Raw genomic sequence first — 12,008 nt, 5'->3', positions numbered from 1 at the left:
TTGAGTATATGAAATCCGTACCGCACATCCATTTGTACTTTTTGTATCCTAGAAATTACTCATGAACTATCCTTAGTAAAAGAAATTCAAGCTTATACAGTTGACCAATCATGGTGACAATAAAATTTTCTCTTTTTTGTACGTGTCCACACAGTATGTTATCGTAAGTCAAAGAAGAAAACCAAGCTTAAAAATTCCTCAAGGAATTCAAAGGTGAAGACCGAAATTAATTTCAAAAGTAAAAACCAACGAACATTTTGGTCGAAGGAACACGAAAACGTTATAGTATCGGTATTTATTTGAATTTTCAGACGGGCGGAGGAGCTCCATGGAACAGTCCACATTCCCCAAGGTTTTCAGGGGCCAATAACTTGTGGTCTTTGATTTCCGTCACAGTTATTCTTGTATTGGCACACGTAATCTTGAAGCCCTGTGTAAAGAACTACATTTAATTAGACCCCGGCGCCGCGCCGATGAGGGAAGACCGGCGGTGGCAGGGCCAAAAACAGCGCGCCGCGCCGCCGGTAAGATGTCGGCGGCGTGCCGCCGGCGCGATCAATGTTGACCGCAAACAATTACGTTAATGTTTTCATCAGTCTTTCTCAAATCACAGCTTAAATTTACAACAGATTCGAGCCTATTCATGAGTTCAAAACTTCACAAGTCGCTGGCTGGAAACTGGTCTTCTTCTTTATTCATGAAGAGAAGTAGAAATCTGGTTGAAACGAAATGACTGTGGCGTTTCAGAACCCTTGCATAATACGAGTAGTTGAAGTATCTATTAGCTATGTATTCTTAACATAAATAATTATCAAAATTAGTTATTTTTTTTATCGAGAATTCCTGCATACAAAACTTCAAATGCCGTATCACAAAATTCGTCAGTTATCTGAGTAAAAACTTTGAATATAACTTTTACCTTATAATCTTAATTTTTTCATAATGCCTTTTGCCTGTATCTGTTCTGTCACTTTTGAAACATTTTAAATGGACGACTTTGATATTGATTTTTTTTTTTTTTTTTTTTTTTTTTTTTGCTCTTTTGGATTCCTAAAAAGCCTTCTTGTATTAAAAACTGGTTTTTAATAACAGTTTAAAAAAAATGCATTTCAAAGTTTTTTTGGCTTCTTTATAGAATATATGTCATGTATGCTAAGGCTGAACTGCTGCTTTTTTATTGCTTTTGGCTGCTCTTTTGGATATTATTAATTTTTTCTTTTGGGTATTCATTCCAAATTATAAAATGATAAATACCTAATATAAGTCAAATTACAAACTGAATCTAAGAGGAGCTAATTTATCAAATTGAAAAATGCATGACGAATACTTCACATGAGAACACTTTAATTACAATGAAACAAAAAAACACTTAATGGTTTATTCAGTATGAAGAAAAATGAAGTGCCAGCTATTTTCTTAGTGAAAAATGAAATGCACATCCGATTTAAATGTAATTAAATGAAATAATATGCAGATTGAAGTAGCTACGGGAAGATATTGAGAGTTACCTCCTAGTTCCACTTTCAGTCCCAGCAAAATGTTTGGACACTTAACTTCAGTTATTGAGTTAAAGCTTTGATTCTCAAATGTTTACAAAAATTACCAAGTTTAAGACAGTCGCAAAAATAAGTCACCTGCGGCCAGAACACTCAAGGGCTCTTCTTTGATCCACACCCGGGGTCAAAGCTTCTGCCATGGTCATTTCCATGGAAATCTCCAAAGAGTTTCCTTTAAATAGCTTTCAAGGGTAGTTAGGGGTAATTAGCCTTTTTTTGCTTCTCTTCAAAGCTTTGAAAAAAGTGTTATAATATTCCAAATGTTACATTTGTTATATTTGTGGATATTTTTTGTGATCATTTGTGAGGTGATCGAATTTTTTAAACCACTGTAGATATGAAAGAATGTTGCAACATCTTGTACCCTGAGGTCACAAGACTGTCAAAGACTCCTCCCTGAACCTCCCAAAATGAAAGCGTTTATTTTGACTTGTCCTTTTAATGTAACTTGGGCACTGGAACAAGGGCGCCATTGTCGCTCGAGCGCTATGTTAGGTGGGGATGTCGATATTGCATTCGTCACACCAATTCGTTTTAGTGTGAATCTGCCTGGTACTTATGAGTGATTGTTTTCAAAGTAAACCCGTTTCATCAATAAGAAAAAAAAACCGGTTGGACACATATAGTCCTTTCCCTTTGGACGATAAAACCATGGATGTGTTGTATCAAGTATAAATCTCGAAAATCTTGTTAATTTTTGTCAACTTTTCAACTTTTTGGCATCTCTGCTTTCAATAAAAATAAATCAAGGTATTATAACTTAAATATAATAACTCCCTATGCCCCCCCCCCTCTGGATACCATATTGATAGGATACCGTCTCTGCTTTAAATTAAAAAAAAATAACTAACTTGTAGTCACCCCTGCTTTCAAAAAAATCGAGATCTTATCATTTAAATATGATAGCTCCCTACCCCCCCCTTTCTGGATACCACCTTGATAGGATGTTGTCTCTGCTTTAAATTAAAAAAAAATAACTTTTTGGGATCCCTGCTTTCAATAAAAAAATTTCGAGATATTATCATTTAAATGTAATACCTCCCTACCCCCCGCTTCTAGATACCACCTTGATAGGGTACCGTATCAGCTTTCATTAGAAAAATAATTTATTTAATAAATAACTAGGTCACTATATGGTTCAAACAAACACGCAAAATAACTTTAAACAGCTTAGTGTTCCTGGAAAAAAAAATTGGTGGTATGAGCAAAGGGGTACAAATACAACAACAAAAATGTCGAAATTATTCACATATACCTCAAATTATTGGAAAACTGAATCATAGATTCGCCGTGGCATTCAATAGGATCCAAAGAATCTAATTAAAAGGGTGCACACACAAAAACCATATTAGTCCAGTAGCCTATGAGAAATCGCAAAATACCCAAGATAATGAACAAGACCTAATGGGGGCCCTGGGCCTATCAAAATATTTCAATGGTTTCCCAGGGAATTTAATATCACTTTCTTCTGTCTCCACTTTAAATGAAAAAAATAATCATCTTTTTGACATCCCTGCTTTCAATAAAAAAATGAGGCATTATCATTTAAAAATGATAGCCCCCCCCCTATAGTCAATAATTTACAATTTATTTATTAATCATATTTTTGGGGTAACTTCCGGTTCAATATTTAATTCCCCAGCCTTGTACATAGCTTAGTCTATAGCTAAATTTTGTCTCAATAGTAGTTTTTTTTGGGGGGGGGGGTTAAAAATGTTTAAGAATGAAGATTGTATTTTCTATCAGGCGTTTAACAATTGAGTATTGAACAGTAAGAAAATCTTATCTAAAAATAGCAAAAAAAAAAAAAAAAAAAATCTGCAAACTTAAAATTCAGCTGTAGAAACAATCTGTCGGCTGTCAATTTTAAAATCCAACTGAAGAAGCTGAAATCCAACTGAGAAGTATAGAAGTGAATACGTTCTATAATTCTATTCAACTTGAAACTAAAATTCTTGACTACGAATGATGTAAGAAATAGCGATTGGGAAACTGAATTCGAAATGATTTAAACTCATTTCATAAAGACGATACTTTTTTTTGTCAACATATGAAGAACTGTGTATATTGCAATATCTGCAATTGCATATTGCATCTGTCTTGTTTTTATTCAAAGTAACAAAAGAGACGAAAATTAATGAATAAGAGAGTAGTGAAGAATTATCGTATGCAAAGTAATATTTGGCAGGGAAAGTCACTGGTGATAAATCGCTAAGGGTGGCACCGTGATTGCGTGATTTTCGGGGATTCGGGGAACTAAATTTTTTTTTCAGGGTGACGCATAGATTTTCGGCGAAATACCTGAAAATTCGGGGATAGTACAAGCCCTGCTTGATTTCTAATCAGGAAAATCGAAATACTAAACCACACGAGAAGGAAAAGCTCCGACTTTGCGGTTGACACAATAAAGAATTGCCGCAAAATTAATTTAAAGTCGACCGAACGCCGCCGCCTCTACCGGTGGCGTTACGACACGTCGGCGGCGTTCGACCGGGCCTCCCGTCGGCGGCGTTCGGTCGATCTGCCGGCGCGGCGCCGGGGTCTATATTTAATGGATCCTAAAAAAACAAAATAAAAAAAAAAACAAAAAAAAAACAGACAATTATCTTCTGAATTACTGGTTTTCAAACATCTTCGGGCTATTCTGGTACGCACTCTAGGCACAATAATGATCGCTGTTTGCTACAAAATGGTTCTCCGCATGAGGTACAGTGATGAGAGGTTTTGCGGCGCTTAATGAGTGGGCAGAAAAGGCAGTTTTTCCTCTTGCCCTCCCTTGAGGCTGTTGTCTGACGAACAGGATTCACCTTTAGAATGTCTCCGATGGTTTCTCGGAATCGAACTGGCAAACCTGGCGTTTCATAGCGTTGCTGCATATGTGGCTTTACCAACGTCTCTTACAAAGTCTTCAAAAAGCCACGTCGCTGACAAGGTCATGTCCCAGGTAGTGTCCATTGTGTGCGCAAATGATAAAAGAGTCGATGAAAGCTGTATTCATCATGCTATACAGCAGGCACATCAGCCAAGGCCTTGTCTTTCTAACATCAGAACAGCCTCGTCAACTACTTAAAGCAATTAAAAGCAGAGGCAGAGTCACAATATATTAAAATAAGTAAAACACTGAGTTTTTAAGTGTTTTTATAACCTTTTGATTGGCGAATAATTTTTGATATTTTAAATGACCAATCAGGGGGTTCTAGGGTTTCAGGTCTCTATCATCAAAAGCAACCCAAATGCCATTTAGTCAATTCACGTTTTGTGTCGTTACATTTCACCTTACTCAGAAAATGCTTTAACTTACTAAACATTACTTATCTTAATTATATGCGAAATATATCATCCTTTAAAATGCTTAATGCGCGACGTACCTAATTTTTTGTGATTTTCTCGGCAGTTTCTTTTATTTTCTATATAATTTGCCTTTTATTTTTAAGCCATGCCCACCCCTCCCGTTCCTCGAAAAAAGTGTCTACATATGTGTTTGATCGACATACGTCTTTTGTTATGCATGGTAGTACAAGATGTCTTAGTCCTGTTTATACGGTATGAAATAAATAAATATGTTAGTTGAATTATTTAACCCTTTTTCAGAACTTCATGATGCAGTATTTGTTGTTGGCGCTCTCGACGAAACGATAACCCTCCGAGGACTTCGATATCATCCAATTGACATTGAAAATACTGTAATGCGGTGCCACAAGAAAATATCAGAATGGTAATTTTTATCTTTATATATATTGCATACTTTTCTTGGTTATTTGTCAACTTCGATTTTCGACTCTTCTCAAAAGCCTTGCAAAAGAAAACAATCTAGAAAGGTTGAGCTTTTTTTTTCCCGGAATTTTGTTTTTATTGTTTCTATGCATCACAAAATGTTGCACTTTCTAAATTTCTTTGGTCATCCAGAAGGGTACAGGAGTGCAGATTCACGGGAATTTAGGAGAGAAGGCGAAAATGTATTTATCAAAATCTAGGAGGGAATCATGTAGTTTTTCTCAATTTTGTAAGCAAAAATTCATAAGAAAAATTATCGGTGGAAATACCCAAAAAGGTACTTTTCAAGATCTAGGGAGGAGGGAATCTCTGGGTTAAATACCCCCTTCTAAATTGACAACACTAAAGGAAGGAGTACCAGGCTCGTCGATGTCAAAGGTAATTTTTGAAACTGGTAACGTTATAACTTCCAATTGTCAGCTACGTATTCTTCCATGGATTTAGTAGTCGGTTTGTTTATCTTCATAAATGAGCGTTAATTTTGATTTCGATTGTGTGTGCCTAGTTTGTAATATACGCATATTTTATAGTTATTAGTTATTACTATTAGTTATTCTAATCTTCTTTTTTAGTGCTGTTTTCACGTGGACAAACTTACTAGTAGCTGTCGTTGAACTAGATGGACCTGAAAACGAGGCTTTGGACCTCGTCCCCCTTGTAACAAACACGATATTAGATGATCATCAATTAATTGTTGGTGTTGTCGTCATCGTTGACCCCGGTGTTGTGCCAATTAACTCCCGAGGAGAAAAGCAACGAATTCACCTCCGTGATGGATTTCTTGCTGATCAGTTAGACCCAATTTATGTGGCCTATAATATGTGAAATAGGATCTGAGTTAGAGAAAGTGATAACGCTGCTACTACTGCTAATCGCAGCATCAAAGTATTCATTTTTATATGCTTTAACTGACATTGACGTTTTATAAATTAATTTCCGTGAAGAAAAGTGACGAATTGCGAATTAGACCCAATTAAAGTGGCCTATAATATGTTAAAAAATTGTTTCAGATCTGACTGTAGGTATGTGCTACGTTTACAGATCCTAACATTCATTTTTATATACTCTGAAAGGAGTGACATTAGTTTCTCTTCGTGTCATGTGATTCTTTATTAAAATAAACTTTGAAATCAAAGATGAATTGTGGGTTGTTCTATAATCTTTTGTTAATCTTGAGCATTTGGACGATCTTATATAGAAAGCATCCCTGTTTGAGCTCTGTGCTAAGATAATTAGATCTATTTAAAACTAGTTTTCTAAATATTGTAAGCATTATTTGTAATTTGTTTGTGAATTATGTAATTTTGTTTTCATTGCCCGTATTTTAAAACCTTTAATATGTGATAAAGTCACTTTTTTTTACATTATTCTGCAAATTTAGGAGCTCCTTTTAGAGGATTCAGACTCCTGTGAGTTAAAGATATCCAAAAGCAACAGCAACATTGCAAAAGCAATATTCGAATTGATATGTATATTATGTTTTTTGTTTTGTTTTTTTTTTTACTAAAAATAATTGCTGGTAATCATATCTTACCTCTAGCTAGTTTCATCATTTGGGATGGGGGCTGGATGCTTTCTGAAAAACTGCCCCAAGATATATTCAAAGTAATTTTAACTATATTCTGACAGTAGTCAAACTGTTCTGAATAAAAGATAATTATTTTAGACTATGACCGATCCAAAATACTACTTATTTTATTCACATACTTTTTAGTATTATTCAAACTGCTTCGTTGTTCCAAAAAGACTATTCTATGCATCTGTTTATTACTGATAAATGCTCTTGTCGATTGTAATAGTTTAAATGGTGTATTTCGTTTGATTCTTGAGTTATTTAGGGATTTATAGTTTTTACAGAATGTGTCAATCATCCTCTTGTCTCTTGGAAAGATAACCTGATAATAATACTTTTGATGTCTGAACTGTGCTGATCAAGTCTTGAAGAAATAAAAAAAAATTGTTCAAATAGGAGGCAACTAACAACAGTTTGGTTTTTACTTGAATTTCTTGATCTTTTTCTTCTTGTAAAATTTGATTAATTAACTAAAAAAGAAAACTAGAAAAAATCATTGCAGAGGCAAAGTTTGTCTGTCACACAAACTATCCTCATTTGTACTTGAACAAACGTGTTCTGTTTAGAAGTTCATATAGCTTCATTTTATCGAAAACGGGCTATATCCTTACGTTGCTTCCTTTGCGCTGTGTAGCAGATTTCGTCCGATTTCATCGTAAGTCCATACGTCATGACAGTTCCCCAGCTTTGTAGAGAACTCTTAACTGAGTCTTTGGAAAAGTCCAGTGGTGTTAAAATTGATTTAAATACAATTTACCACCATCATTCATATTAATCATGGGTTATCAAGTTGTGCTCTACGCAAGGCGGTATCCAGGAAGGGGGTTAAGAAGTTTGAACCCCCCCCCCTCCCCCTTAAATGTTTGCCCGACTCGTAAAAACGTTACAAAAACACTATAAACAACTTTTTGATGTGTTTTTTAAAGTTTTTTTGTTTAAAACCCCTCCCCCCCCCTGCCGGTAACAAAAAAATGCTGGATACGGCCCTGGTCCTACGTATTAGAAATAAAATTTAAATAGCTATTGTCAGAGATAAAGTGTGCATTTGGGGCACCAACTGTGTGGGTTCTTTGTCGTATAGTCGCATGGAGCCCACGGGCCGCATTTTTGATACATCTGCAAATAAGAGAATGGTAATTTATGGAAATGTTTTCAATCGGAAAGACTATCCTCTTTTTTCGTGAAGAATACATACAAATTGAAGTTTTTGTTCCTTTTTATTACGTCTGTGTTCTACTCAATTTTCTGTTTCTGTTTTGCCTTTTAACGAATATTACGAATTGATTTAAAATTGATGGTTCTGCTTTTTGCTGCATCTATTATGCATCAGGTAAAATCATCGCTGTTTGAACCCACCGTAAGTATTTCTGCTCCAAGAAATTCATGGAGGATACGGTTCAAACATTTTGCCAATGTCAACAACCATACTTTTTTTCAAGTATTACTTGTATTTCAAGAAAGTGGTGTTTATTGTTTGGTGGTGTTTGTATATATATGTATATATGATATATATATATATATATATATATATATATATATATATATATATATATATATATATATATATATATATATATATATATATATATATATATATATATATATATATATATATATATATATATATATATATATCATTGTCTAATTTATATGGCTAGATAACATGTTACGTGGTTAATTCGGATTTGAGGTTAGTTGTTTTTCCAAGATTGTTAGTTCAGGGTCAGTTTAACTAATACTCGATAAATGCTAGAAATACCTTGTATATAATAGTGGATTATGAGTACACACTTTAAACAATATTACAGGTTTGTATCCATTAATGCACAACAAAAAGAATAAGAAAAAAACGGATTTGAATCAAGCCTCTGCAGAGTTAATAATGAATTGCTAGCTGAATTGCTCTAAAGAAAATAGTCACGGGCTGCAAGACAACAATTTTGTTTTAGTTTTGTTGAAACCTTTTCTTGCAATGTGGATGGATATAACTTTAACTGAGGCTTTTAGATGCCAATTTGGCTAATTCTCAAGATTATAAATAAAAAGGTAATTCAAAAATCAATGGGCGCATTATAAAAAGTTAGAAAAAAAATTTATTGCTTTTTTTTTTTTTTTTTTTTTTTTTTTTTTTTTTTTTTGCTAATCCTCTGGTGAAGAAAATACCAAAGATTTTGTTGTGATTTGGGCGTATGTTCTTTAGTGTGGGAAACGTTCTTGAGCGTATTTTTGTATGGATTTTTTTTGGGTAAATTGACTTCAAGAAAATAGTTTGTTCGTTCATGGCATTATAAAAAGTAAAGAATGAGAGAGAGAGAGATAGAGTGAGATAGAGAGAGAGAGAGAGAGAGATAGAGAGAGAGAGAGAGAGAGAGAGAGAGAGAGAGAGAGAGAGAGAGATTTATTGAGAGAGAGAGAGAGAGAGATCTATTGAAAAAACATCAGTAAAAAATTATTGCTACCTCCTCTACAAAGCGAAGCTTGTCCGTGGGGGAGGTAGAGAAAACAAAATCCTTAAAATAAAAAGAACACTTGGCCACCGACACCACTAATACCATCACACTAAACAATAAATCCAAAAAAATCGTATATATCCCGGAATTAGGTTTTGACCCCTGTTTGGACTTTGACCCCCGTTCCAAACCAAATAACCAGTGACATCAGGACTCGAACCCCTGTCCTCACAGGTAAAGGATTTCAAGTCTAGTGAACTAACCACTCGGCTAGGACGGCTCAGTAATAATTCATGGCATTATAGCAGCCACATTTTTCGTCTTGTCCATTAATCATTTCTTTTATGTAATATTCTTTGGAATTTACATAATAAGTCAATCAAGGGCTTTGAATGTAAAATAAAATTGAAAGTGGACTTGTGCTGATTGGTCTCTGACAAGCTTAAATATACAGCAGATTTTCATCAGCAATTCTTACCAAATACACGAAAAGGCATGACACACAAATATGGTCTATTTTCCTATCAGTTCGAAACTGTCGACTACTCTTTTTTTCTGAATTGCTATAGAATTATTTTTCCTGCGGGAGGGGGTACGCATTTTCAGTATTGGAGGGGGTGGGGGCAATCTGTTGTTTTCCAATTGCTTGTGAAAATTCCTAAAAATGTACTTTTCTAAATATAGGGAAGAGGAAGTAAAATCTAGGGCGAGGTACTGGTCCCCCTCTCGCCAATCGATGTCACTGACTGAAATGTGAGTCGTAGTTCACCACTGACTGTAGATTACGCACACCTGGTCTAGAGTTATACTTACCGGTATAACTCTTTATATTGGTACAGTATTCAGGGTTTTATCAGTTTGGCGTCACCTTTTGAGTTGACTTGAAAGGCAGAGGCTCAGACTCTTATAAGACCGTTAAATATAGAGATACTTCACAATAAGCTACTAAAAATATCTATTTCGTCTTATTTTTGTAAGAAACTTCTTGTGATTATATGACACTAGTTGTACAAATCGCATGACCAAATCTGTAATGTAAATCTATATAAAAGTGTATTGAAGCACAGAAATTGTAAAATGCTCATGATTGTGGAAATCCTCATCTAACTAAAAATTGAACAGGAAATATTCTTCCAGGAAAAAAATGAACAGGAAATATTCTTACTAGTTGTGGTTTTGAACTAAAAGCCTTTTGTGGTTACAAAACTTGATAGTTTTTCACCAGTCATCAGTTTTTCACTGGTTATCATCAAAGCTTAAGTGTAAATTCCATCAGAAGACGTAAAGGGTGGAAAGTTATTCCTTGATCACAGGTAAATATATTTTTGAAATTTGGTGTGTTCATGTATTACCTGTCCGATTTGACGCAATAAAGGTGGAAGATGTCTAAAAGGATAAATGGAATTCGGGACAAGGGAAAAGTCAGAGATAGAGAAATCTCGATAATGCATGGGATAAAGCCATCAAGCATACGGAAATCTGTCGAGGATTTAATTTTTATTAAAAACATTCGATCCCACTGGTGAACACGGAAGCCATTAAGCCATATAAAAAAAGAATGTAAAATTTTTATTTATGACTGACATATGGCTGCTAGGGCCAGGTTTTCTATAGGGCATAGTAAATTGTTCTTCCTGGGATTAGGTGTATCTGGGTAGCGCCTCTCAATTAACTTCTCGTATTGTAAAGTAAACTCATGTTACTAGACATTATATCTAGTGCTGAATTATGCCAGTATTTCAATAAGTTTGTGATTCCAATGATAACTTTTGTTTAGGAGTTTTAAGCAAGAAAATTCAGCCTTCATAGAGGAGAAAGTTTGATTTTGCTCTTTGCATATCATGTTTGAAAAAAAGATGCTGAAATTTAGCAAAAGTAATTGTAATAATGCTTTTACTTGCTATTTCAGATAAGATGTTTTTGAACTACAAGGCCATTTATTCGTATGCAACGCTTTGTAAAAAAAAAAGATAAAAAAAAAATAACTGATATGTGCTGAACTGTTCAGAAGTCAGATGAATTAAATCTATTGAAGTTTCTCAGGTGTTCCCGTCAAAATGCTATGTTTACTTTTCGTTCTTACGTTCATAGGTCAACTTCCTAAAAATAAGAACGAATTTCAAAAAAAATGCATTCTCAAGATCTTTCGCCGTCAATGATTTATTTATAGTAATCTACTTCTCTATCTCAGTTTTGTTTTCTGTCTGTTTCATAGATCAGATTGAGTCGGCAACTGACCCCTGAGATGAATAATGTGAAATAATGATAACGAATGAATAATCACTTTCATCATTGGAAAAACATTTTAGATATTTTTCGAGTGAATCGTTAACACTGAAGTTGTATTAATAAATTTGGAAATCCCTGGATTGTACTGTCCTAAAGTACATCTAGGGCTTCATAATAATTATCGGACGTTTGAAATTCAAAATGTTACTAAGTTTTGTTCATTTAAGATATAGTTTCTTGTGATTTTTTTTCGTACTCTACTTGATTTTTCTGTTTTTAATATTGTTAAGTGCTCAAATTACTCCTATCATTAAGTTGTTTTTTTTTTATCTTTTTTTATGTCTTTCAGTTTAAAATCATTTTTACTTTTTAAATGTGTGTATGTGTGCAATAAGTTTTAGTTTAATCACTTTTGTTTGATCACTT

General features: G+C 34.2%; 1 protein-coding gene across 3 annotated transcripts in view; it reads left to right on the top strand.

Moving 5' to 3' along the window:
- DIP2 (disco-interacting protein 2) overlaps window positions 1-8,361 on the top strand; it is a 298,193-nt gene extending 289,832 nt beyond the window's left edge. For all 3 annotated transcript variants that reach the window (XM_089099548.1, XM_089099547.1, XM_089099546.1), the window contains 2 exons: window positions 5,148-5,271; window positions 5,903-8,361. In XM_089099548.1, the coding sequence (XP_088955674.1) occupies window positions 5,148-5,271; window positions 5,903-6,155 (377 nt within the window). In that variant the 3' untranslated portion in view covers window positions 6,156-8,361. The remainder of the gene's footprint in view (window positions 1-5,147; window positions 5,272-5,902) is intronic.
- Window positions 8,362-12,008: the final 3,647 nt, after the last annotated feature.

Source organism: Artemia sp. Qi Xiang Cuo, chromosome 13 (genome assembly GCF_049724085.1).
Source record: "Artemia sp. Qi Xiang Cuo chromosome 13, ASM4972408v1, whole genome shotgun sequence".
NCBI lineage: Eukaryota > Metazoa > Arthropoda > Branchiopoda > Anostraca > Artemiidae > Artemia > Artemia sp. Qi Xiang Cuo.
This window is presented reverse-complemented; position numbering and strand designations above follow the sequence as displayed.